This window comes from Lynx rufus, unplaced genomic scaffold, assembly GCF_022079265.1.
Source record: "Lynx rufus isolate CCGP_SWC_20201006 ecotype Redwood Valley unplaced genomic scaffold, mLynRuf1.p SCAF_1, whole genome shotgun sequence".
NCBI lineage: Eukaryota > Metazoa > Chordata > Mammalia > Carnivora > Felidae > Lynx > Lynx rufus.
The window spans coordinates 24,783,472-24,811,108 of NW_025814823.1; the positions used below are offsets into that span (position 1 = coordinate 24,783,472).

General features: G+C 44.3%; 1 protein-coding gene across 1 annotated transcript in view; it reads left to right on the top strand.

The window, feature by feature from the left end:
- The window catches only part of LCP1 (lymphocyte cytosolic protein 1), a 54,067-nt gene that overhangs the window by 8,792 nt on the left and 17,638 nt on the right, over positions 1 to 27,637 (top strand). The window contains exons 2-10 of the mRNA XM_047079892.1: positions 11,607 to 11,693; positions 12,279 to 12,442; positions 12,611 to 12,740; positions 14,900 to 15,032; positions 17,765 to 17,846; positions 19,452 to 19,617; positions 21,420 to 21,562; positions 23,792 to 23,887; positions 25,476 to 25,671. Coding sequence (XP_046935848.1) covers positions 11,630 to 11,693; positions 12,279 to 12,442; positions 12,611 to 12,740; positions 14,900 to 15,032; positions 17,765 to 17,846; positions 19,452 to 19,617; positions 21,420 to 21,562; positions 23,792 to 23,887; positions 25,476 to 25,671 — 1,174 coding nt within the window. The 5' untranslated portion in view covers positions 11,607 to 11,629. The remainder of the gene's footprint in view (positions 1 to 11,606; positions 11,694 to 12,278; positions 12,443 to 12,610; positions 12,741 to 14,899; positions 15,033 to 17,764; positions 17,847 to 19,451; positions 19,618 to 21,419; positions 21,563 to 23,791; positions 23,888 to 25,475; positions 25,672 to 27,637) is intronic.

Consider the following 27,637-nt stretch of genomic DNA (forward strand, 5'->3'; position numbering starts at 1 on the left):
AGGAGGAATCTCTGTCCATATAAACAAACCCAAAATGGCCTCTAGACACAGTGGTTTTGTTGCATTAGGAAGCTACGGAGTATTTGTATGACCTAAAGGGGATGCCTTCAGCATTGTGGCGGAAGATAGCAGGGAGAGCCTAGATCGCCAAGCTTTTTCTTCTGGAAACAAGAGCTGGTGAGGAAGGCAACCACATTGGCACTTCCCCAAACTCTTCTAGGGGCTGCCTCCTGGGCCAGTCATACTAAACCCCCAACGGCTTCCTTGGTGACCTTCTCTTGCTTGACTCCTCCCTTTGCAGGGCTATTTTCTCCTATACAGTAGTCCCCCCCCTTATCCACGGCTTCGCTTTCCACAGTTTCAGTTACCTGCGGTCAACCGCGGTCCGGAAGCAAAATATCCTCCTCCTGACATTTTTTTTTTTTTTTCAACGTTTATTTATTTTTGGGACAGAGAGAGACAGAGCATGAATGGGGGAGGGGGCAGAGAGAGAGAGAGACACAGAATCGGAAACAGGCTCCAGGCTCTGAGCCATCAGCCCAGAGCCTGACGCGGGGCTCGAACTCACGGACCGCGAGATCGTGACCTGGCTGAAGTCGGACGCTTAACCGACTGCGCCACCCAGGCGCCCCCTGACATTTTATCAGAAGGTAAAAGGTCAACAGTAGCCCAATGCTACGTCCCACCACCTACATCATTCACCTCACCTCGTGTCACCACGTAGGCATTTTATCATCTCACATCATCACAAGAAGGGTGAGTACAGTACAAAAAAATATTTTGAGAGTGAGACCACATTCACATAACTCTTATTGCAGAATATTGTGAGAATTGTTCTGTTTCATTAATTATCATTAGTTTCTTACTGTGCCTAATTTATAAATTGTACTTTGTCATAGTTGTGTATGTATAAGGGAAAACATAGTATTTATTAGATTTGGTACTACCCGCGGTCGCAGGCATCCGCTGGGGGTCTTGGAACATAGCCCCTGTGGATAATGGGGACCACGGTGTGGAGAAATGGAGTGCCGCTCTCCACTTTGTCTTTTTGGAAAATTCCAACTGGTTCTTTGAGATGTAGCCCAAGGAAAGTTAATATTGCCTTCTTTGGAGACGTCTCCCTTCTCCTCTGGGGCAGAGTTAAGTGCTTCTCCCTCTCTGCTCCCACAGCGCCGTGATAATAACACAGTTAGAACGTGAAGGTCAGCGTGGCCTCCAAGTGGCAGTCGGCACTTCCCTTCACAGGATCGTGTGTCCTTCAAGAGCAAGGATTCTTTGCTATTCATCGTTGCATCTCCAGCCCTAGAAGAAGGCCAGGGCTTTATTCAATGTGATGGGATGACAGGTGTGGAGCTACTAAGGAAGAGCACCCCTTGTCCCCCAGAGACAGGAGGCACAGGCAGGAATGGGCATGGTCACCCTGGCGGTGTTCTTGCTCCTAACTCTCCCCTGAAGATGTTGAGGAACTGAACGGAGCTTCTCCAAAGAGCCCGGGAAGGTTTTAGCCATAGGTAAAACCTTGCCAAGCGTGTGTATCCCCAGTGAACTCGAGGTCAGAGCTGAGTAACCCCGAAGGAGAGCAGAGAACCTTAAGGTACAGAAATCCAGTGACCCCAGATACGAGGAAAGCTGCCTCCAGGAAGACCTACATCGTGTTGGCCTGTAGTGGGGTGTAGGGTGCCTCAACCGACCCCCAGGCTCTGTGCCAGCATGAGGCTTCCCTAGTTCACAGCAAGGTAACCCTGGGCCAGTTATTAAAATCTCAGTTCCCTCGTCTCTGAAGAGCAAATCATAACAGTGTTCCCTAGGACTGTGGCTCGAGGTAAATGCATATAAAACACTTAGCGTTGAAGAAGCACTCAGTAGACGTTACCTGGCCTTCTCATTTGTCTTTTAGCCACTGTTTTCTTGGACTCCAACAAAAGTGGAGAGCATATTCTCTGGAGAGAATATGGATTAATCATCCGGCATGAATAAGAAAAAAGACTGACTGAACTCTAAGCATTTTCTCCTCTGTGGAATCCCAGGTCACCTGTCACTTCCTGTGGGGCCGTGCCTGGCTCTCCGGGAGAGAGCCATTTCCCCGCCTCCTCTGGCTCTAAATTGCCCCCTGTATTCTAGTGACTGGTGTCTCTCTTCCCTACGAACCAGGCCACGGCCACATCTTACCTTTGTGTTGCCAGCATCTAGCCCAGGACCTGGCATATAGTAGGTATTCGGCAGATATTTACCGAAAGAGGAAATGTGGGGGCACCCGGGTGGCTCAGTCAGTTAAGCGTTCGACTCTTGGTTTCGGCTCAGGTCACGATCTCCCGGTTCGTGGGATCGAGCCGCCCGTTGGACTCTGCACTGGCAGCGTGGAGCCTGCTTGGGGTTTTCCCTCTCTTTTCCTCTGTCTCTGCCCCCTGCCCCGCTCACGCCGTCTCTGACTCTCTCAAAATAAGGAAATCAAGACATGCACAGATGTATACATTTGTTTAGTAGCAGATATTTAGAGTTCCCAGAGGGTTTTCGTAGTCCAGATGGTGATATGCAGATTACATCCAGGTGAACCCCAGCACCCGTTCCTTGCTATTTCCTCTGTGCTCCTGGTTCACTGGCTTAGAGCATCCTGGCCGGTTTTACCCTCCTTTCGGCCACTGCTGTCTCCACAGTTCCTTTCCTGTCCTCTCAGAGTCAGGCACGTAGTTATCTGGAGACCCCACCGCCAGGCATCACAGTGGCCAGCAGGGTTTATAAGACAGCTTGGAGGCCCAGCCCCCGGGCTGTGCCACCCTAGGCAGAGACCCGCTGGTGGCTGGCAGGGTGGGGCCAGGGAGCATCCTTTAACTTGGGTGTCATTTCTCTCCTCTGCGGCGGGAGGAACATGGCCAGATAGGTCATCTCTGCGGTCCCTTCACCGCCACCTTCCGTGTCTCTGTTATCCTTCTGTCACTTAAGAAAGTGGGCTTGGACCCAGACCATAGCAAAGAAAACTGTTAAAGACTTGGACGACAAGCCCCCAGAAGCAGGTTAAAAGAATTGTTTTGAAAGGCCTGGTGGCAGTCGTTAAAGGCAGGTGACAGAATCTTTATGAATTGAGCAGCTTCTCTAATTCCCCCCTGAGAATAGCCTGAGAGAGAGAGAGAGAGAGAGAGAGAAAGCTTTCATCGTATCAGAAAAGATTTAGGTTACAGGGTAACGATTTGAGACATCGGAGAGGTTGTAGGGTTTCCTGATTCGGATATTTTTAAGAAAATAGTAGATGGCTCTCTTTCCGGGACAGTTTGCCTACCGTCTTGCCTAGAAACTGGGAGGGAACTGGATCGGCGTGCCTAGAGCTGTACACGGTGGCATGTCAGAAAGGAGATCCCACGTGCAGCTCGCCAACTGCCCTGCCCTGCGCTGAGCGGCCGAGCAGTGGGCATCTGCCTTGCTCAGTGAGGGCAATGCACGAGGCCAGAGCTCTCCTCGCCGCTGAGGTAAGGGCAGGAGCCGGGAGGGGCAGAGTGGGACCCACCAGGGTGATAGCCCCAGCTCCTGATCACCCCTGCCCCTATTTCTAGGCTCCTTTGAAGCACACCTTCTCCGGGCCCTAACTGGTGCAGACGCTTACCAGCCAGAGAGTAGACTTTGGGAACTTTTCACACGGAAGGGATTCCGTTTCTCAACTTACAGATGAGGAAACGGAGGCCCAGGGAGGCCAAACAGAGCCTGATATCACACGGACGGGCAGTGACCTAGGTCTCCCAAGCCCACGCTCCACATTTCCTTCCCGTCTCTGCCAGGTTTTTGGTTGTGGTTTCCTTGGAGATGTACAAGTGTGTAAATTATCTGGGTCTCTTTATTTTATGGCTGGTGAAGGTGTTTGCTCTTTGTATGTTTTGGTAAGTTTCTGTGTTAATTTCTTACTCTTATCTTCTTTTCCCCCCTTGCGGTCCTGTTTCACTTGTCCATTTTTGATCTTCAGAGCTTTTCTCATCGTATTTCACCGTCTTGCAAGAAGTGAGCAATGGTCTCTGTGTCACATTTGAAACCTGACATGTAACTGTGGGCTTCATAGAGCCCGAGGCTTTGTGACCCCCTCGCTTATAGCCCAGCAAGCAGAGCAGTGCTTTGCACACAGACTAGTAGGTGAGGAGAAAGTATGGACGAATGAACAAACGAGGAATGAATGATGTCTGATATTGAGGTAACTGAACTGAAGAGTGGGTGATCTATCAGTCCAAAATAATATTCAGCTTTTTGAAAAACAAAACCCAAGGATACCCTGAACTTTCAGTAAGGAAGGGTCTGGATCTTAAAGTCCTTGTGGTAGAATGTGGAATGAAGGGATTTTCAAGATGTTAACACCAGGAGAGTCACTGTCTATATATACCCTGGGGAAGGGGAGGGATGACAAGGCAATGAGGGCCTCCCCAGCCCCCGCTTAGAGCATCCCCTTTGCTTGCAAGAGTTTTGTTCTGTGTCACATCCTTCCTTCTCTTCTCTTTTCTTTTCTTTTCTTTTCGAGAGAATACAAGCAGGGAGGGGCAGAGAGAATCCCCCCATCGGCGCAGAGTCCCATGCGGGGCTTGATCCCATGAACCATGAGATCATGACCGGAGCCAAAATCAGGAGTCAGAAGTTTAACCAATCCAGCCACCCGGGCACCCACTGTGTCACACCCTTCGTGGCCGTGAGCAGCTCGGTAGAGAAGCAAGACAGCGTGGGGGTGGGGTGTTGGGGGAGGAAGGAAGTGGGGAGAAGCAAGGCAGCATGGGGAAGTGGGGAGATGGGCACTCCTTGGTTGGTAACTGAGCCGCGCTCTGTGTGCTGTGTTATATACAGCTTCCAAAGCCCCTCAACTGTGATCAGACGACAAAGGCCCCCAGAACATCACGTTCACCAGGGTTAGAGTGACCTGGCCTGCCAGCTTCCCATGAGAGTTCACGGGCCACCCGAGAGAGAGAGCTAGAGAAGAGAGCCACCGGGTCGGTGCCCCTGACCCGCTCCTGCACCGTGGGGGCAGAGGTGGTAGAGTTCCCAGTTCTGTGCTCTGGGACAGCCCTTGGGCAAATCAGTGTATCTGCAGGGAGAGAGAGAGAGAGAGAGAGAGAGAGGAAAAAAAGACGATCTAAAGGAGATTTTGACTTGACAAAAAGAATTCATAAGAGTTCCTCTAAATGGTCCTCTGTATTTGAGGCTGTTTATAATTATTTGGCTTCTGAAAAACAAAGTCATTGTTAAACCACATTTTCAGAATCATCCTTTACGTTAAGCTTTGGAACGTCCCGAAAATGGTCCTGAGAACTTACAGTAAATTACTGGTGGTTACATCCCCTACTTTGTAACATGAAGGGGACAGAGTTGTGTGAAGCAAAGCTGCTTCTTTGTCTCGTAGAAGCTTATCATGATGGCTTCTTAAAAACTTATGGGTATGTTATTTTGCTTCAGAGTCTTAGGTGTTTTATGTTCCTCTTCAGTGAGCGTAGTCTAGCACTAAAGATTGCAACATGAGTGACGTTCTCGATTACGCGTTGTTTTGGATTATTAACTGTTCATTCACGTATTGGGAATTTGTACAGCTTTCACCTGGCGCTGTCCTGAAATTATTGAGGCAAAGCTAGGAATCTGGGTCCTGAGTTTCCAGTTTTATTTTACCCACTGTGTCAAGTTGCAGGAAAAGTAGGACACATTCAAAAAGAGTCCCTTGGCAATGTGATGCCGGGTCACAGATGCCTCCCTGATCCTGGCAGTTATATAACTGGGCATCAGTATATCAAACCGAAATACTGACCAGCACTCCCACAAATAGTTTCTGTATTCAGACTTTAGGGAACTTGAGTTTAGGTGCTTTTATTCTTAAGTAGTCATTATCAGAAGTTCTCTTTCACTGCCGATCTGGGAAGTACCAGCCTCCTCTAAGCAGAGACTCAAAACTCATTGACCTAAAGAAATGAGCAGGTTTTGTGGCTTCTGCAACTTTGGGGGTTATTTGGCATTCTTGGGACTTTGGAAATAATCTTATAAAAGTGAACAACCGGTACTTTCTTTGGCCAAACGTCTTGGAATTTTAGAGCTATTGATTTAATACATTTAAGTGCTCACAGAAAAACTGGCAGCCGGATGTGACTTAGATGAATGGTGGGAGTCCGTACTCTTAGATTTATGATCTGGGCAGTGATTCTAAAACAGGATTCCATAATTCACCCCTGATTTGCGAGATACCTTAAAATGGTTCCTGGGAGGGCATAGTTAGATGATGCCGTCATTAATAAGGGAGAAAGAAGTTGTGATGTATATACAATGGAATATCATTCAGCCATAGAAAGGAGGAAATCCTACCATTTGTGACAATGTGGATGGACCTTGAAGGCATGATGCTAAGCGAAAGAGGTCAGACAGCGAAAGGTAAATGCTGCCTGATCTCACTTTTTGTGGAATCTTAAAATACATGCATACATACAACTAGAACTAAGCTTATGGAAGAAGAGATCAGACTTGTGGTTACCAGAGGCAGGTGGTGGGGGAGGAGGAATTGAAGGAAGGTGGTCAAAAGATACAAACTTCCTGCTGGAAGATCAGTAAGTCCCAGGGATGTGATATACGACCCTGTGGCTGCAGTTAGCCCTTCTGTATGGTATATAGGAGAATCGTTGCCAGTAAATCCTAAGAGTTGTCCTCCCAAGGAGAAAAAATTTCCCCGTGTTCTTTCCTCTTTCTTTGCTTTTTATTGCGTCCGGATGAGAAAATGGGTGTTAGCTGAACCTATTCTGATCACATGTCAATCAAACCGTCATGCTGTGCACCTGAAACTCACACAGTGATGTCATGTCAAGTATTTCCCAATAAAACTGGAAACAACGAAAGGGGGGCCCCACTTAACGCAGGAGCAGTAGAGTGGAAACTGGAAGGAACGTGTTTTCCTCAAACCCTCGTTTCAGGCTCTAAATGCCTCAGTACATCCCATTCCTGCAGCGACCTCTCTGGGGACTGTGGCCAGTGTGGGGCCAGCAATTTGCAAACTGAAACCCTAACTTACTATCCTTATGAATCTGACTAACGTTAATACCACCCGTGCCTTCAAGTGGGCACGAAGTGGGTATATTTTTTCCAGGCAAACGCATCAATAGACTGTGTAAAGTACCTCAGATTTGATTCTAACCCCTTCTTTGAAATGGTCTGATCTGCATGGTGTTAATGACCTCCTCTTCCTGCTCCTCTGCTTTGTGAACATGGTGCCATTTGCACGTTCAGTTCAATTAGTTAAAGGGTCTCCTCTCAGCTATGGACCTTAATAGGCCCTGTTGATGGTCCCTTCATCCTTCTCCCGCTCTGCTCACCAGCAACTACATTTAGAACTCTAGAACTTGGACAGAGACATGGCCTTTAATCTCATTGAAACTCTAGTGTTCTGATCTCGAGAACGTAGGAGTTGTAATGAATTATTCCTTAAGTTCCTCCTGCCTCTACGAGTTGGCTTGTGTCTCCAAGACTTACTGCCCATTTTGGCAGAACAAGAGACCCTCTCCAGGTGTGTATTTGTGTTGGGGCCCCCACACAAGGCAGCATCATAGTAACTCAGGCTGTTGACTGTTGCTTCTCCAATGCACCTTTTAAAGGAATTTTCCTCTGGCTCGCAAACCACTCAGGGATTTGGGAACCTTAAAATGTGAGGGCTGTCTCACTCTACGGCTTCTCTAAGTTGATCTTCTCCATTTATAAATCTCTTTGAAAAAATACAGTTCTCCAGATGCCCAGGTTTTTCATCTTGACCTACTTGCAATGGTGCTTAAAAACCACATGGTTTTAAAATAACGCTTCTCCCACCCCTTCTCGGTCTTTAATTTGAACGGGCCATGCCATTCATTTTCTCAGCTTTTCCATTGCACCGTGGTCTTGAGATTTGCTTTCTCATCTAATACAGTGACTCTTTTGTTGCCTCTTTGGCCCTGCTCTTGACCCTTAAGACGCAGTCTCATTTTTGCCTTCACTTGTGTTTCTCCCTAGCCCCTTACAGTGTTCGACGGTCTGAAACGCTTATGTCAAAGGATGGGGTTAAGTTCAGACTCAGAGATCCCATTCAAGCTTCTGCCTTTAACATTGTTCCCTGCTTTTCGGGTAACTGGGGCAGTGTAGACATGCCTCACCTGAAATGAGAACAGCACCTGGCTTGTAGCAGGCATTTAGAAAATACTGGTAAATGAATGAATTTATCTCATAACCCCATGAGCATCCATGAACCAAGACGTGTGAATTAAGACACCTAAGAACAAGAAAGGCCAGCCACCTCTAGGTCTAAAGCCCCTTGGATTTTATCAAAGATCTTGTGGAAATGTGATGGAGAACCTTCTCCTGATGTGTATATGGAATATTTGTAAAGGCATAAAGGAAATCTAGGCCAAATTACTCACAAGGATTTAGAAAAGGGTCCAAAGTTATGTACGAATTTCTTAGCACAGAAGCTTTGCCTCCCTCACACATGAAAGCAAAATCTTCCTAAGCTAGAATACCTAGATAGGCTCTCTGTGTTACGAATTTTTTAAAATCTCCCATGGAGTATACATATTAGATGGTTAATAATTGCTGGTTGAGCGTATGGGTGGACAAACTGAATGTCTAGCAGAAGTGTGGAGGCATTGAACCTGAGTAGACAGCATGAGGGAAGAGAAAAGACTGAGAATTGGAATCCTGGCTACTCCTCTCCCTGGCTGTGTGATCTGAGATATGTGTCCTAACTTCTCTGAGCTTCTGTTTCCTCTTCTACAAAATGGGAATATATATCTATATTTATGCCATCAGATTTCATTGAGGGGCATTATAATAAACACGAAGCTAGTGTTTACTGCACTTCACAAGTGTCCTCTCCTGGGTGAAGGTATTGCTATGAGACCTCAGTTCTGTGGTCCTAAAAAAACATTGGTTTGTTTGGCTCTTAGAGATGGAGTGAAGTATGTAACTGATGACATTTCCCTTTTTGCATTCGCTTCTAGAGAACTTGGAACTAGACTTTCAGCCTGCTTCTAGCAAAATACGCAGTCTTAACTGTGGGCTTGAAGGATTAAAGCCCCCCTGCCATTATCTTGTCTTACCTAGACGTGGCTCTCCTCCTTAACAATTACATGACTTCATTCATTTAATTCTTACGCTTGGGTGTAACTTTGTAAGCTGGCTCAAATTGTTTTTGGAACAAGGCTTGGTGAGGGAGGAAGAAGGAAGGAAGGATGGGAGGAAGGGAGGATGAGTGGATGGAAGGAAAGGAAGAAAAAAATTTTTTAAAAAAGGGAGGGAGACAGAGAGAGGCGAGAAAAAAAGGAAAGGAGAGGAGTGAGGAAGGCAAGAAAGTCAGATAGCCATTGCCTGTCCCTGAGGGTTATTGTGTGGTGTAAATATTTGCTTATACAGTTAAGTTCTGTGCAGTTTTCCCTTCCTTCAGAGAACCCAGTGAACCTTTTTAGATACATGAGGTTACTAATAAAATTATTATTGATAATAAAACATATCTTTAGAGGAATTGAAATAGCAACAGTATCTAATTCTCTGAGTTTCTTTTTTTAATGTTTATTTTTAAGAGAGAGAGAGCGAGAGAGCGTGTGCATAATCAAGGGAGGGACAGAGAGAGAGGGAGACACAAATCTGAAGCAGGCTCCAGGCCCTGAGTTGTCAGCCCAGAGCCCAACGTGGGGCTTGAACTCACGGACCTGGAGATCATGACCTGAGCCTCAGTCGGATTATTGACCGACTGAGCCACCCAGGCACCTCTAAGCCTTTGACTTTCAAATCCTGCTCCCTGGAGTTCCTACTGGTACATAAGCTCACAGGAAGTGGGAGAGTAGAGGCAGGGGAGCATTTGAGTTTCTTCAGCCAACGCCTCTCAGAGTTGTTATTTTGTCTTGTTTGTTTCAACCTACATGTAAAGCTTCTGTTAACAAAGGATTTGGGGGGAAACCAAAGTTTGACGCCACCAATATGTGTACATAACAAAAGAGTAAGTTGGTGGATAAGCCAAATTGAGCGTAAGGCATTTTTGAACTATAGATCTAAGTGTTAAGCTTGCTTCCCTTTTTATGTGGTTGTTGATTGGTTGGCACCGAGAACAAGTATAGCACTATAAAATGCTGTGAAAACATAGAAAAGGAAATTCATTTAAAGTAATATCCTGTAACAAATGTGAAATATGTTTTTTAAATGTTTGTTTATTTTTGAGAGAGAGAGAGAGAGAGAGGGAGAGAGAGAGAGCGAGCAGGGGCAGGGAGAGAGGGAGACAGAGAATCGCAAGCAGGCTTCACGCTGTCCATGGCAGAGCCGGATGTGGGGCTCAGTCCCATGAACCATGAGATCATGACCTGAGCTGAAATCAAGAGTCAGACGCTTAACTGACTGAGCCACCCAGGCATTTCACAGATGTAACATATTTGCAAAACATCAGTAACTTCACTGAAATGCTCAAATTATAATTACATGTAAAAATACCCCATCATCCGCACTCCCACCCTGCTTATCCCTTCACCAGCAGGAAATGCAGCAAGCTTTAGTGGAACTGCAATTTGAAATATTCTGGTGTGGATGAGCTAGGGGCATGGAGAATATAATCCGTTTTCTGTGTCATTCTCTTTCTACCCACTAGAGGGCAGCAATAAAGCACAGGGAAGGGGAAATTAACTCCAGCGCTGGCATTTAAGTTTCCCAGCAAGACTAGCCTTTCCGAAAACAAGAACACCTAGAAAGTCCCTGAGATTCCCACATATGAATTATTAGAGGGTCAGGTTCCCTTCCCCTTTCCCTCAATATTGAGAGAACTTTGAAAACTCCCGTTGAAGTTATAAAAGTTACCTGTTGGCTTGGCCAAACATACTAATTGTAAATGTGAACATGACATCATCTCTAAAAAAGGCATTTATGTAAAAGTTAAGTGTTATAGTTGTATATTTCCATGCAGCACACGACTCCAAGACTTAGCGATTTACCACAACAGTCATTTTACCGCATCTCTCGATTCTGTTCATTGGGCACAGCTGGGTGGTTTTTCTGTTTTGTGTGATTTGACGGGGGACCGTGGACATCTAGGGTCTCAAATTAGCTGGAATGTCCAAAGTGGCCTACTCCGTGTGTAATTGTAAAAGATCCGCGTGTAGAATTTCTGGTGCCTGGCGGTTGAGGCTAGCTGTCAGCTGGGAGCCCAGCAGGGACAGGTGAGCAGAGTACCCGGTCCTTCGTTGGCTTCTTCATGCGGGTTGGACATGTCAGAGCATGGCACTTGGTTTCCAAGAGGGAATATCCTGAGACTGAGCATTCCCAAAGGAAGGAGCCAGAAGGTTCCAGTCCCAGACATGGCTCCTGCTGCCTCCTCAATGGTCAGAGCAGACACAGGGTCAGCCAAGGTTCAAGGGGAGGGAATCAGCTCCGGCTCCTGATGTGGAACAGTCTGTAGACCCAGGGAGAGGAGGGAGTGGTGAGGGCCAATTGGAGGCCACGTGGACGGTTAAGAATGAGGTCATTTCTTACATATGGGGAAGATATGTATAAATCGGGAGGGATACGGAGGGATATTGTCTTCATTTGATAAATGGAAATTGCTGCTTACTGTGGTACTTTAAGAATTAAGACGCACAGAAGTCATTCCTTATGTTCTTCTCCTTCCTCAGATCTGTTGCCGAAAGCAATAAAAATGGCCAGAGGATCAGTGTCCGATGAAGAAATGATGGAGCTCAGAGAAGCTTTTGCCAAAGTTGGTGAGCAGGCCTGCCGCTCAAGTCACATGGTTCTCCTCTTTGCTGAGTAGCTTAAGGACAGATTCAGTGAATCGGTAACATGAGCCAAATAGCGGAAGTGAAAGGAATACAGCGGTATTGGTTAGAGGAGCTGAGGGAACTTAATTTTGAATCATCTGCTTTAGGAAGATGGCTTCTTTCTCTATCAAAACATGGAATATGGACCCTCTCACCCCTGCCGCTTTTCTCATATTCTTATCTGGTCTGATTTCCTTGGTTTCCTTTGTTTTTCTGCTATTCCATACTCTGGCTTTGTATCTCTAAGCTTGTGATGTATTTTCCCGTCTCTTTCTGTAAAAGTCTCTTCAGATTCTGTTGCCAGAACCTCTGCTGTGACGTTATGACGCGTGGATGTTGGAAGTGACGCTAATGCCCCTCCCCGGTAGAAACAGGCCTCTTGCGAGACTCTGACTCTCGCATGGGGTCAGGCTGCGACCCCTGAATGATTGCCCCTCCAGCCCACTCACCTCCCGTCTCGCCTTCCCCCACCTCTTTATCCTGTTTCCTGAACCGCCCTGAAACTTCAAGTCCTCTCTTGCCTTGCAGATACCGATGGCAATGGGTACATCAGCTGCAATGAGTTGAATGATTTGTTCAAGGCTGCTTGCCTGCCTCTGCCTGGGTACAAAGTGAGAGAAATTACAGAAAACCTGATGGCTACAGGTGATCTGGACCAGGATGGGAGGATCAGCTTTGACGAGTTTATCAAGGTGGGTATGAGGCAGGACGCACGGAGATGCGTTTGAAGCTTGGAGCCTCAACCTGAGAAATATCTAGAAATGGATTCCCACCCTCCCCGCCTCACTATTACATATTCTTCCCTTTGGGATTCTCTTGATCACAGATTGGGCTTCTAAAGATACATTCCATTTTTGCAGGTTTTCCACGGCCTGAAAAGCACAGAGGTTGCCAAGACCTTTAGGAAGGCGATCAATAAGAAGGAAGGCATCTGTGCGATCGGTGGTACTTCGGAGCAGTCCAGCGTCGGCACCCAGCACTCGTATTCCGGTGCGCTGTCCCGGCGGAAGTGGGGAGGGTGCTGGCACGAGGAGAGACTGGGGGGTAGCGGGAGAGGGAGCCATACGGAAAGGATCCGTGCCTTCTGGGGCTCCACATTCTAAACTCGGTGTTAAACCTAAGGGGTGCAAACCGACACAGAAGCCAACGCGAGTGTATTGACTACTGCCTGTTTCCCTGTGGTTGGCGAGCTAATTCCAGGGACGTGATGGAGGAGGAGCAATCCTAGTTCTAGGTAGAGTCCAATACCAAGTCATCTCAACAGCATTTAAAAAATACATTGAATGGAAACCAATTTGACAATAAACTTCATATATTGAAAGAAAAATACATTGAGGCTGGAGGGAATTATGCTAAATGAAATTAGTCAGTCAGAGAAAGACAAATGTCACATGACTTCACTCATACGAGGACTTTAAGAGACAAAACAGATGAACGTAAGGGAAGGGAAACAAAAATAATATAAAAACAGGGAGGGGGACAAAATGTCACAGAGTCATAAACATGGAGAACAAACAGAGGGTTACTGGAGGGGCTGTGGGAGGGGGGCCGGGCTAAATGGGGAAGGGGCACTAAGGAATCTACTCCTGAAATCGTTGTCGCACTATATGCTAACTAATTTGGATGTGAATTTTAAAAAATTAAATAAATAAAGAAGTAAATAAATAATACATTGAGGCTGCCAGATTTCCTTTATAAATCTTTTGGATAAAATGAACTATTCAGGCTTTTATCTCCTCCACACTTCATGATTATTCTCAATGCCTACTGATGGGTCAAGAATATTATGCTTTTACCGATTTGGAAGGAAGCTGTGTATTTATTTTACGGGCTGCCATCCAAAAGCCCTAATGGGAAATTTTTTTTTTTTAATTTTTTTTTTAATTTTTTTTTCAACGTTTATTCATTTTTGGGACAGAGAGAGACAGAGCATGAACGGGGGAGGGGCAGAGAGAGGGAGACACAGAATCAGAAACAGGCTCCAGGCTCTGAGCCATCAGCCCAGAGCCCGATGCGGGGCTCGAACTCACGGACCGCGAGATCGTGACCTGGCTGAAGTCGAACGCTTAACCGACTGCGCCACCCAGGCGCCCCAGGGAACTATTAAAAATTCAAACGGTACAGTAATCCAACGAATCCCAAACTGAGTTCTTTAACACGTTAGCTGATCTTAAAGATAAGTTCATGGTTAAGTACCATTTGTGATCGTGAAGGCAGTGTTTAACCTTTTACTTTTAAATACAGAAATCATATAAATATGCATTATGAATATTCAAGACAATGAAGACTCGAACTTTCGTGACTCGGGATTCTTCTGTGTTTTCAGTGACCCACAATTTGGGAAACACCGTACTGGGCTGTAAGGCATAGCGTGAGGTTTCATTAAAACTTCTGAAATGAGGGGCGCCTGGGTGGCTCAGTCGGTTGGGCGTCCGACTTCGGCTCAGGTCACGATCTCGCAGTCCGTGAGTTCGAGCCCCGCATCAGGCTCTGTGCTGACGGCTCAGAGCCCGGAGCCTGTTTCCGATTCTGTGTCTCCCTCTCTCTCTCTGCCCCTCCCCCGCTCATGCTCTGCTCTCTCTCTGTTAAAAACAAACATTAAAAAAATTAAAAAAAAAAAAACAAAAAACTTCTGAAATGAACTTCTGGCAGCTTTATTGATAAGAAAGAAAGATTATATCACACGGGATTTTATTTCATAACAACTATATACAGAAGCTCAAAGATTTTGTAGGGATTATCTGTGATCATCTCACATTTAAATTGGCTGGGCTGAAGGCAGCCGCTGAGTTTTATCCTGTAAGCATTAGATCACATTCATATTTAAATTGTATCTAAATATAAATAAAATATATCTCTAACATTTACAAATATAGTTACATATTATATATCTATTATATCTAATATATAATAATTAGATATTATTAAATCTGCTTGCCATATGTTTAATGACTTGGAGTGAATAGAGGTCCTGTGCCTGGTCCCCAGGTCACTGAGATTTTTCAATGTCAATAAACGTAAGATGATAGGATAAGGGACCAGAGAGCATCTCAATGGCTCTCCTGGGCATGGCAATCTGAGACCCACGTACATAATTTTATGTCAGATTTTCACTTTGCAAATAAGCCATTTTTATCATTTACTTGCAGAGGAAGAGAAGTTTGCCTTTGTCAACTGGATAAACAAAGCCCTGGAAAATGACCCCGACTGTCGACATGTTATCCCAATGAATCCAAACACAAATGATCTCTTCAGTGCCGTGGGAGATGGCATTGTCCTTTGGTAAATAACGCTTCCTTCTTGGTTTCTAAGACCTTCCTGGAATTTTCTGGAATACCAGCAGTTCATTGTCTTTATCCTAGGCCAGCGTCCTTTGGCGCTCAGCGGGACTTGAAATGCTTTCTGCACTTGCACTTGGCAGGTCCTGGAAAGCAAACTAATTTCACAAGCAACTTATAATGAGACACGTAAAGCTGCTGTTGCTTGGTTGGAGGGGAGGGATGCACAGTATACAGACAAACAAACATAGGTGGAGATACAGTAATACAAGGTCAAAAGCAATTACTTTTGGAACATATGCCACTTGGCTTCATCTGAAAGCACCTAGATTCAGAATAGCAGCGTGATGATTGAAGCAACCCAGTGCCAGTCCTTGTGCAGAGACTTTTGAGCGGTACGTACCAACATGCATTTCAAATGCTGAGGACACCTGGAAAAAGAGGAATGCATTCTGCTTGCGGAAGGCCTCTACAGCAATTGGTCCTCATGGTGTCTTTGAAATACTTCTGTAGCTCTTGCTTTAGCAGCTTCTAAGGCCATTGTAAGACACGGTATTAATGAAAGAAAGGGCTTGGAATAGCCAATCCCAGGTGAGCTCAGGAGTTGAAGGGAAGGATGGATGGGCAAGATTTAAAACCCCGTCTTCCCTGCTCTGGGCAGAGCAATTCTGCTTTTGGTATTTTATTTTTTAGAGTGGTATTTTATTTATTAGAGTTCACCATGAGATTTCATTTTTAAAAATTTCAACTGCCAAAAAAAAAAAGACGTAAACAATGTAGGCAAGAGCAAATCCTAATTCCTTTGGTTGGCCCACAAAGCACCCCATCATCTTCCCTCAGTCTCCTGCTAGCTTTACCTCCCAAGACCCCCATGACTCAGGGACCCAGCGTGGGACACTGAGTGAATGGCTGCGGGAATGGCTACATCAGCAACCGTACTTACTCTTCCCCGTACACGTCTGCTCATAACTGCAACTGGCTTTGCCTTTTATTCTCCTTTTTAAGAATGCCTTTCCATGGGTGTGCCTTGGTGTCTCAGTTGGTTAAGCATCTGACTCTTGGTTTTGGCTTAGGTCACGATCTCATGGTTCCTGAGATCAAGCCCCACGTCGGGCTCTGTGCTGACAGTGCAGAGCCGGCTTGGGATTCTGTCTGTCTCTGTCCCTTCGCTGTTCACACACACTCTACCTCAAAATAAACATACTCTAAAAAAAAAAAAAAAAAAGAATGCCCTTCCCATCATCTCCTATGGAAATCCATTTACCATGACAGTTTTTGGTCTATTCCAATCCTCCGGTGGTCTCTCCCTTCACTGGATTCTTAAAGCGCATATTCGTGGTACTTTGGGAGCCATCATAATGTTCTTCTTTTGGACTGTTGGGTAACTTTTCATATCGATATATTTTGTCTCTATAATTGGACCATACGCTTTTCAAGAGCAAGGTTACCTTATACTTTCTGAACCACCCCTCCCTCCTACCATTTCCCAAGGCTTCTAGTTCACCAACAGCTTCAGATTTTTCAAATAATAATTTAGGGTTTGGTTTTGCCTGAATCGCAATAAAGTATCTTTTATTTAAATATATGGAAACACACACACACACACACACACACACACACACACACGACAAAGTTATGGAAATACATCTTTAAAGGCCACCCCAAAAAAGGCAGTTGCATAAAAATTGTTAGGAAAAAATGTTAATGCTGATTTCTCATTAGACACAAATAGCCAGGGTCAAGTTTACAATTCTTTGAATTTGTTGTTGTTCCTTTGGATTTGCTTTTTCAACTTCCTTTCTTTAAATAAAGTGGAGGTGACCTAAGGAAATTTATTTTTTATGCTCCACTGAGGTTGTTAAATGAATGCTAAATGAGTCAAATCAGTTTTTCATAAATAATAACTGCTCACTGCAGATGTCTGATCAATATATTAGACACTTCACTGGGTGAAATTTCTCAAGCATTGATACAACAGTGGGTATAACAGGTACAGCAGAGTGCAAAACATTTTATCATCCACTTAGTTAAAAGTATAGAGTTCCACCAAGTATCAGATAGAAATTTCGACATCACATGAGCTCAGAAGTGTATAGATGGTCATTTATATAGTGGGGACAATTTTCACAGCTGAGAAAGTAAAGCACTCCTGGTGAATTTGCCTTGGCTTTCTACCCAGAATCTCCTAATATGCTAAAGAAACCAGGATGATTTTGCAGCTTGTTAGGTACATGAATAAAGCGGGGTCCTTATTGCCTGCCTCAGTATATTAGTATGATTTCAGGAACATTAACCTTTCCCATAGATAGTGTGAATCTAGTCAAAATCGCATAACTGGGGGCGCCTGGGTGGCTCAGTTGGTTAAGTGTCCGACTTCAGCTCAGGTCACGATCTCGCGGTCCATGAGTTCGAGCCCCGCGTCGGGCTCTGGGCTGATGGCTCAGAGCCTGGAGCCTGCTTCCGATTCTGTGTCTCCCTCTCTCTCTGTCCCTCCCCCATTCATGCTCTGTCTCTCTCTGTCTCAAAAATAAATAAACGTTAAAAAAAATTAAAAAAAAAAAAGAAAAATAAATTCTTTAAAAAAAATCGCATAACTGATTTGATATCTAAACACTGGGTCACATGAATTATATTATGGTCTTATTTGCTTCTGACATTGCTAGAATTCAAATTCAATATTACTGGACTCTGTCATTCGGAAGCCAGCTTTCTTTAATTTAATTGTTTCTTTCTCAGTAAAATGATCAACCTCTCAGTGCCAGACACGATTGATGAAAGAACAATCAACAAAAAGAAACTCACCCCCTTCACCATTCAGGTATGTCTTCTCTCCGTTACCAAACTCTATAGGATTGTGTTTGGGATGCGTGAGCCCCGGAACTGCAGAGTCAGCCTTTTCCGGGGGCTTGGCCATTATTCCAGAACTCAGGTTTGCGGCTGGTGATTTGTCATGACTAGTGGGACAGAGAAAGACATTTTGTTTTTGTCTTTCATTAACAGAGCAGGGGGGCCGGGGAGGGGGACCATTGGTGGGACATAAGCAGGAGTGGCCGGGCGTCGTTTGTTTTGGCAATTATGAATACAATTCACATTGGCTAAAGTTTCAACTCAGACTTTCCCTAGCAGTTTATCTTTGAGCTGATGCCAAACATGCAGCATTTTAGCTGAAAAGATAAGCCTTTCTAAGAATTGAAGGGCTGAGAGACGGGAAATGCTCTGGCAGCCTCCCGGTGGTATTGGCCACGGCCACTGGTGTGATAAATATAACCTGGTTTTATGCCTTCAATTTGCGAATTAACTGGAACAGTAACCAGTGGTTAAGTAAGCCGTATTTCTATGTTCTGTCCCAGCGTTTTAACATTATTGTGATTCTCTCGTTCTGGAACCGTGTCTCACTACTTAAATCATGAACAATATATTATGCTGTTTGGCGTAAGCAACGCCGTGTACTTTTAACATGCGAGGGGTAACCCAAGTGAGAACTATGATTAACCATATATGAACGTGCTTACTGTTAAATTTAACCTTGAGGTTAAATTTTAATCTTGGCCATAAATAGAAACGGTGTTTTTATTCATCATTTGAGCTCTCCACCAAGGCAAAACCCCACTTCCCCCCCCACCCCCCAATAGTTCCAAGTCACCGGTAGCCTGTGTTTCGTTTTTAGTTTGTCATAAAAACGACTTCTGTACATCCCTACCTCAAAATCTTCTCCGTTGCGGACTCAAGAAGAGGATATAGATTCTAGGCTGAAAATGTCATTGATTCTATTCCAACCATGTTTGAGATACATCACGTGTGCTGTTGCTAGTTCTAAGAACGGGTGGTCTATATATGTATGTGTGCATGTGTGTGTGAGTGTGTGTAGGTGTATGTGTACTTAAGGTCCCTAGATATTATGGATACTCAGTAAATTGTCTTAGTGAACACCACTCTCTCTTTCCCAGGAATTTGATTTGTGTCTTTTTCATTCCCTTAATACCCAATCTGAAAGTCAAAAAGCTGTTTTGTTACTCTCTTTTATGACCTTGATTTACATCAACACTTGTGCTATTAATGATAGCCAGTGACAAGACAATGACCACCCTCAAAGGTACCCCTCTCTGTCTGGCCCAGTGGGGATGTTGAGTGGGTAGGCTCCATCACAGGGCAAAATAGAAAAATGGAACACTCTTTAGTTTCCTCCGGCCCAGGGTGGGCCTTCAACTCAGGGAGCCGGTTTGATTGAACAGACACCACTTATAAGCCCAGTGCCTGGGTTACCAGATTTCCTCTTTCAGGTGTTACTGCTTTTTTTCGATGTTAAAATCTAGTGAAGACCAGACCTCTAGACCTGTGAACTTTCCAGAAGCAAAACATTGTTGTCGACCGTTTTGCCATCTGCAAAGTCAAAACTGAAATTTGTACAACTTTCCTCCCTCAGGAGAATCTGAACCTGGCTCTGAATTCTGCCTCAGCCATTGGATGCCACGTGGTTAACATCGGGGCTGAGGACTTGAAGGAGGGGAAGCCTTACCTGGTCCTGGGACTTCTGTGGCAGGTCATCAAGATTGGGTTGTTTGCGGACATCGAACTCAGCAGAAATGAAGGTATGAACTAAGCCACAGATGTTATTAATGGCGTGGCTTTTTATTAATGCATGCGTGGGAGGCTGTAGGAGGAAGATGTCGGGAATACTCAAGCCCAGAATCCCCAGTTTTTGAAAACTATGGTTATATTGAATCTGTTGCATTAATGTAACAGTTTCTGTCCACACTGACCAGGCTTTTTAAAAGGACAGAGCAAAAGCTTTTTAAGACCATAGGCTAATAATAATGCTTGTTTAGAACCTAGAGCTCAGTCTGGCTGTCTGGGATCCAACCTCAAGAGCTTTTCTGGGTTCACTTTGCCTTTAGAATACTTTGTAACAAAATAGACGACTTCTTTTAACTTGTGTTTTATGAAGCAATTCTCATTCATATACTGCAGTGACAGCGCCAGATGAGGAGAAACGTGGTCTATTTCTTAACCAAGACTGTGGAGGATTGCATTGAGGGTTTCAGAGTTCTCAGCTAAATATTGTAGCTGTCAGTCTTAGCCTGTCTGCTTCGGCACCCTCTCTGATTTAAACAATCACAGCCCCGTTGTTTAGACAGAAGCAGCAGATTGTGATAAGAATAAACTGAGGGTTGATGGGGGGTGGGAGGGAGGGGAAAGTGGGTGATGGGCATTGAGGACGGCACCTGTTGGGATGAGCACTGGGTGTTGATGGAAACCAATTTGACGATAAATTTCACATTAACATAAAATAAAATAAAAGGATAGGGAAGTATAATCCTCCTGGAAGTAAAGGAGATCCCAAATTGAATAAAAAAAAAAAAAGAATCATACAAAAAACAGGGTTACCTTTTAGTTTTCTGGTACAGATCCCAAGAATATGAAATCTGTAGCCAGATTCTAGTCTTTAGTTATATATACTTTCTAATTTCTATCTCCAAATCATAATAACCCCTGAAGAATCCTGGGTTGCTATTTTTAAACCAATATATTCAGCATGATATAGAGTAGAAAAAGCAAATAGGAAACTTAGAACCCACGAGAAAGAATATTGATTTGCAAATTATGACCTCAACTGCACTTAGACCTTCTAGCCGAGCAAAACCTATTTATTCAGCAGGGAAAAATAGAGGAAGGAGTTGATTACACTGTTTGAGATGCTAATAATGATTCGAGCGAGCATTTGAAATACAAAACACCTATGGGAATAGCGAGAGGACAATTGTCATTATTATAAACATTTTTTTAAATGTTTACTTATTTTTGACACACACACACACACACACACACACACACACACACACACAGCATCAGAGAGAGAGAAGGAGACACAGAATCCGAAGCAGGCTCCAGGCTCCGAGCTGTCAGCACAGAGCCCCACACGGGGCTCGAACTCACGAACCGCAAGATCGTGACCTGAGCCGAAGTCGGACGCTTAACCGACTGAGCCACCCAGGCGCCCCACAATTGTCATTATTATAAAATCGATCTCTTCAAAGCAAAACTGTTGGCATATTGTGAAACGTGGTCCGATGGAGACAGAGGAGCGTTCTGAGCCGGTAGTCTTGGTTATTTCTGCGTCCCTGCCCTGGTGCTCCTAGGCACAGCTTCGAGATTCACTGGCAACTTGCCTTTCCCACCTGAAAAATGAGGACAATAGATAAGCTCTCAATACCTTACATTTCTTTTCAGGGAATGATCATAAAGCGTTCATTCCGTGGGACAGGCTTATCAATACCTTTACCCCAGAGAAATAACATTGCCACGTTGGCTTTCCGGAAGAGCCCAGGGAAAGTTGTAACTGCTCCCCTCAGCTATCCCCTGGATTTATCTTTCTTCGGCTTTTGTCCTTCAGCTCTGATTGCTCTTTTGAGAGAAGGGGAGAGTCTGGAAGACCTGATGAAACTCTCCCCTGAGGAGCTCCTGCTGAGGTGGGCTAATTACCACCTGGAAAACGCAGGCTGCAACAAAATCAGCAACTTCAGTACAGACATCAAGGTAGGAGGCGTGTGCAGGGAAGGGGCATTGGGCGTTAGTGGAGAAAAGACAAAGACTGGAGGCTACCTTCTGTCACTTCAGAAGCTCTCGGGTTAGTGAGAGGGTGGCTGGTGGCCTGGGAACTGCTCGATCCTCTCCAGGGTCCTTGTGCCGCTCTCCCTCTGGGCCCCACGCACATCTGTCCAAGGTCCTAGTGACTTGGATGCAGCAGCCTCCAAGGGAGATGGGCCTCTCCGGAGCCAGAATGTCAGCAAGTAGAGGGAGGGAAGGGCGAGAGGTGAGACGGCTTTTCGAGGAGGAGGGTATGTGTGGGACTGTGATGCCTTTCTCATGTTATCAGTGGGAGCATCAGATGAGAAGCCTTTCCAAAAAAAATGAGGATTACTCTTCTAATTACACGAAGAATACCAAACACGGTATCTCGTGCGTGCCAGGTACCGTTCTACCTGCTTTATACACGCATTGGCTCATTTGATCCTCACAATAAACCTTTGAGATAAAAATTACTATTTTCTCCTTTGACAGACAAGGAGACTGAGGTTAAAGAGAATTTAGGTACATGGTTCAAGTTCGCATAGCTGGGGAACGAGATCAGGATTCAGATCCGGCAGTCACGGGGACTCCATGGCCCCCATCTTTGACCATCGGACTTACCGCCTCTCTAAAACAACTCGCGGATTTCTTGAAAGGTTTTCATTTGCAGAAACCAGAGTGGTTTTTAGAATCTAATGATCCTGGAAACCATCTGCAATGAGAATTTACCCCAGGGCATGTAGAAGGGCGGGCAGTCCCACAACAGAGATCCAAAGGGGGAAAGGCTGAGGGAAGCATGCACTGTTTCAAAACTTGGTGAAAAGTTCCACGTCAAGGTGAAGGACAGCTGTTGACATTGAAGACGGATGTGCTGAGGTAGAAAGAGCTTAAGGAGACGTCAGGAAGATCATAAGGCACTCCCTAGTAGTAAACGGTGTGAGATGCTAGGGTGCAGCATGAGAAAAACATTTCGGTCTCCGCCTTCTCAAAAGCTAAAGAAATTTTCTCCCAAGAGCTGGAGGAAAGGTCACATGCTCACCAAAGTCAACCCAGGTTTATATTTCTTTAAGTGACAGCTTCCCCCTGCTGTGGACTCAGTGGTTGTCAGGCCTGATGCCAGACTGAAGCTTCTAGATGGGAAGTCCCGGATTCTTTAGGACCTAAGCTAATCATGCAAGATTAATTTTCTAACTCTACAATTTTCACTAGTTGTTAATAGTCTAGCTGCCACCAACCAAAGAGGGGTTTAACTGGAGCCGGACAGCAGCATTAGCTTCCTTTCGTCCCAACAGTTAAGCTCTGCACCTGTTTCAGCCAGAATTTTCAAGCTTTTCATCCAAAATCAAGCTGCTTCATCTGAGCCATAAATGTATCTGATTTCCCATCACTAAAACCTGCATTTTTTAGAATAATAACCATTGGAACTAGCAAGCTGAGCATATACAAGGGTTGTGCCTGTGATCAAAGAACAGCTGTATCCCGTCCAAGGTCAGTGCTGTGACGTACGTCAGAGCATCTGGCAACTTTGGGGGGTTTCAGTCATACGAAGTCAGCACAGGTGGGGAGAACACCCGCCCCCGAGTGAGTGAGAAAGGTTTATTAGTATATCCAATCTGCTAAAAATTTAGCCATCTTTTTCAACTTCGTGGTAAACGTTAAATGCACTTGTCGTAGTAATATCTCCTTTTATGTAAAGATTGTCTGTGAATGCTTCAACCTTCTGTCTCTGAAATCTTTCTTTTTCTTTTGCTGATTGTCCATTTAAATGTATTTTTAAACTCTGCCTTAAACTTCTGCTTCCTTTTCCTGTCACTTTTTTTTTTAATTAAACCTTAGCTGACTGACTTCTACAGCAATATAAAGGTATATATATTTTTCTGTATACAATTTAATACATATACATAAAGTATTTTTCTCCCCTAAGAACAACAGAGTGGCATTTGCCTCTTTGGATTGCCTTGTGTGTATGTCGTATATTTGTTACACTCCTTTTAAAAAGAAAGTCCAATATGGTATATAAACAGACAAATTGAAAATTCAAATTAGTGAATGTTTCCAGCTTCGTTAATTAAGTTGCATTCTCGAATGACAGTCCAATAAGAAAATAGAATATGTTTGCTTTGGGGAAATTATTGTCGTGCTAAGTATGTAATTAGCTGCGCTGTTTTGAAATTGTAATTTCTTAATTTCTCACAGGACTCAAAAGCTTATTACCACCTGCTTGAACAGGTGGCTCCGAAAGGAGATGAAGAAGGTATTCCCGCTGTTGTTATTGACATGTCAGGACTCAGGGTAAGGCCGTGTCCAAAGTTGCATTTAGAGGACATGATATTGTTGTTGGGAGCTCTGTCGCCCCGCATGACGCTGACTCCGGGGCTCCGCGAGTGGATATCTCTGCATAAAGCCCTGCTAAGGCCGTTAACAACAGTTAATGGTTTGGGATAACAATTGTGGGAAATGGAATCTGAAAATGGACGTTAAGGAAAGAAAGAAACTAATACCAATCCAATGCCACACACTTCTGTATGTGTCTCGTCATTGAATAGCACTCAACAACACCAAGAGGGATCATTAGGTTCATTTTTAGGTACCTGAGTATTATTTCTAGAAACCAGTGGGATATTTAGGCAGATAAATAAACTATCACTTTGTCATTGAAAAAACCGAGTCTGAGAAGGATTAATTAATATGTCCGAGATCATATATATGACAGATTATTGGAAGTTATCGGACCCAAGGCTGGGGTCCTTTTCCTCTGGTAATAATAAGGAAAGACTACATCAGTGGGGATAATAGGAGAAAAGGGCTGGGTAGGATTGTACAAGTTCTTAGAAGTGTCTGGTTTGAGGATTCTTAAAAACAGTCAACACAGACTTTAGTTTTTCCACCACTCTGGTATTGACCTTGAGAGGTTACCTTATCCATGTTTGTGCCTCATTTGATATCATATCATTTGATTTGATATGATAGAGTTAAGTCCAATCAGTTAACGTTAAAGTTAACTCATTTCCGAATGAGGAGCTCGTGAAATGTATCAGGTACAGTGTCATCTAGTAAACCATTATATTAACAAATCAATTCAAGTTCTGTTTTCTGAAAACTGGTGGTTTCATAGACTCTTAAGAATTTTAAGAATGGTGGACCGCATTTCAACAAAACTTTACCTTCTAGTAAGAGTCTACTTACAAAGGACTGAAGATCCTCTAGAACTATTTGAATAGACTTTTAATATATTAAATCCTCAATGAAGTTTACAAAAGCCAAATTGCTCTTATGTCCTTCTCAATAACACTATATAGCTTGCCTATCAGTGACACCATGTCGCTCACCTATCAACGATAACTATGTGGCTCACCTAACTGAGCACATTTTATTTTGTTTGAGTTGCAAGTATACCAACTCAGTTTGGGAAAGGTGGTTACACTAATCAGAAGTTCTTAGTGACAGGTGTAAATGTCTTCGATGAACTGAGAATAGGAGTATAATTTTTGGTGATCCCATGAACACTGCTGGCAGACACAATCTCACGGACTCTGTGCAAGCAAATAATAAAAGGAAGCTTAATCACAGAACATGATTAAGATCAACTTAACCGATAAGATTGTAGACTCTCTTTAAAGACAGGACAACCAAGCATTCATCTGAAGTGGTTCTGTATAGAGATGAGAGATTCAGTTACTCAATTTCTGAGATTCCTTTTACTTGTAACTTGCTGATTTCAGTTTAGGCAAACGTAAGTAATAATATGCTGTGGTTAAGTGTCTATCTGAGGTTAAGCCCTGAGGGTTTCAGTATGGTTCCCGTTACTGTTTCATGTTCCCTGCCTACTTTGTGCATGGAGGGTCTTGACCCAGCCTTGACATGACCTTTGTCGTTATAGGAGAAGGATGACATCCAGAGGGCAGAATGCATGCTGCAGCAGGCAGAGAGGCTGGGCTGCCGGCAGTTTGTCACAGCCACAGATGTTGTTCGAGGGAACCCCAAGTTGAACTTGGCTTTCATCGCCAACCTCTTCAACAGATACCCTGCCCTGCACAAACCAGAGAACCAGGACATTGACTGGGGGGCCCTCGAAGGTAACTGGAAACCTGTCACTTACAGGTTCGGAAAGGCATTCACAATTCTGATTCAAGGGCAGTTTGAAATTACCTGCTAAGCAAATGGGAACCCCTCACACGTTGGGGAAGGTCATCAATTCTCTGGTATATAACAAAGAGAATAAATAGATTAACCAAGTCAATTACAACCTAGCAGAAATAATCAAGTACCATTATGTCACATCCATTATACATAGGCTTCATCCATTACCAGAATTAAATGTTTTACGGAAGACAATGCATTTAATTACAGGATGAAATAAATTCTGAGTTCCAAAAACCTAATTTATGTACTTAATGGACTGAGTGTTAATTCCTGGAGGCAAGAGGTTGCAGTCACTCTTCATCTGAAAATATTTAACTTAATGCTAAGGGTGTTTAGTGAGGTTTTTGTTTTTGTTTTCTTACTTCAATTTGGATGGGGGGGGTGGGGAAGAGTAAAGTTTTGAGGCAGCATCTCTGACGGTTGGAATTTGGGGGTTAGTGCCCTAAGATTGAACATGTAACTATAGTCTGGTTCTTTTTTCCATCATGAATTAATTCCAATATTGAGACCAAAAAAAAAAAAAATCAAGACAAAATTGATATTAAATGAATATCACCAAAGAAAGGAAATCCAGATTTGAAGTATTGATTGTTTTTGTTTTTTGGTTTTTGTTTTTCTCTGCGATGCTTTACCCGAGCTGGATGTGCAAAATCAATCTGTATTCCAACAGTGGTGCATTTGAATCATTTGATAAATTGTGGTCAGGGGTCCAGGCATTTTGTTGACTACCGAGTACATACATCAAGGCCTCTAATCAGCCACTTCCAGCTGCCTCTAGAACATCCCCGTTTGGTCCCTCCGCCATCACTTGAAATTCAGCATGCGCCAAACAGAATTGATCATCCCCCCCAGCCCCCCACCCGCTCCCAGCATCGCCTTTCTGCCCTCCGGCCGCCCCACCCACTCTCCTTTAGAAACTCCATTTTCACTAATCATACCACCTTTTGTCTCCCCAAAACCCTGCTTTGATATTTTCCTCTTCTTCACCTCTAAATCTACTGAATTAGTAAATACTAATAGTTCTTCCTGCAGAATGGCTTTTAGATTGTTTTCCCTTACTGCTTTCTGGGCTCTTATTAAATCATACACCACCCAGTTCAGTAGGTCTTAAGGGCCTGGTCGTCTGTTTATCAAGCACTTGAACGTGCCCATGTGCCAATGGCGCACACTGTCCCCTCTGCGTATTTAATTTAAATGCACATTGCCTTTCAGTAATTTCGCACACTGCTGCCAGGCACATCACAACACCACCTTCATTATATCTCTGCCCTGCTCAAGAATTTATTACAGTAATAATAAAAAAAAAGAACCCATAATGACTGGCATTGTTTAATATATCAACCAACATCTGGTAGCTGGCATTCAGAGATCCCCGATTCTGGTTCCAGCCACTAGGCAGCCTTATCTCCGCGGAGAACACAGATCCCTGAAAAATGAGTTCCTAATGGTTTTGACACAGACCTTGCCTGCCACTCCTCTTTGTGCTCCTGTCTACCCCGCCTCCTCTCCCCACCACTTACTCGTCCCTCAAATCCCCTTTGCTGTCCAGATTCTACTGGTCCTGTAAGTGAAGCTCAGATTCCACTCCCTCCAAACTTAGCCCACGCTGTTCTCTCTCCTTTCCGAGCTCAAGGGGCAAGTATGTTTGCCTCCTATGTTAGCCGTCTAGCTTGCGTGATCGCACTTTGAGGCCTGAAAGCCTTGTTGACCTTGAAAGAATGTTAGCCTCTTAGGTGGCGGCTCTGAACCGCTTCCCCACACAGGAGCTCGGGCACCACTAATGGGTGGTACAGACACACACTCATGGAATTGGAAGAGAGAAAAAAATTAACCACGTAACAAGTGTCACCCAAATCTATTAAGGTTTATTGAGTAAATTTTCTTCATTCTTTGTTTCGT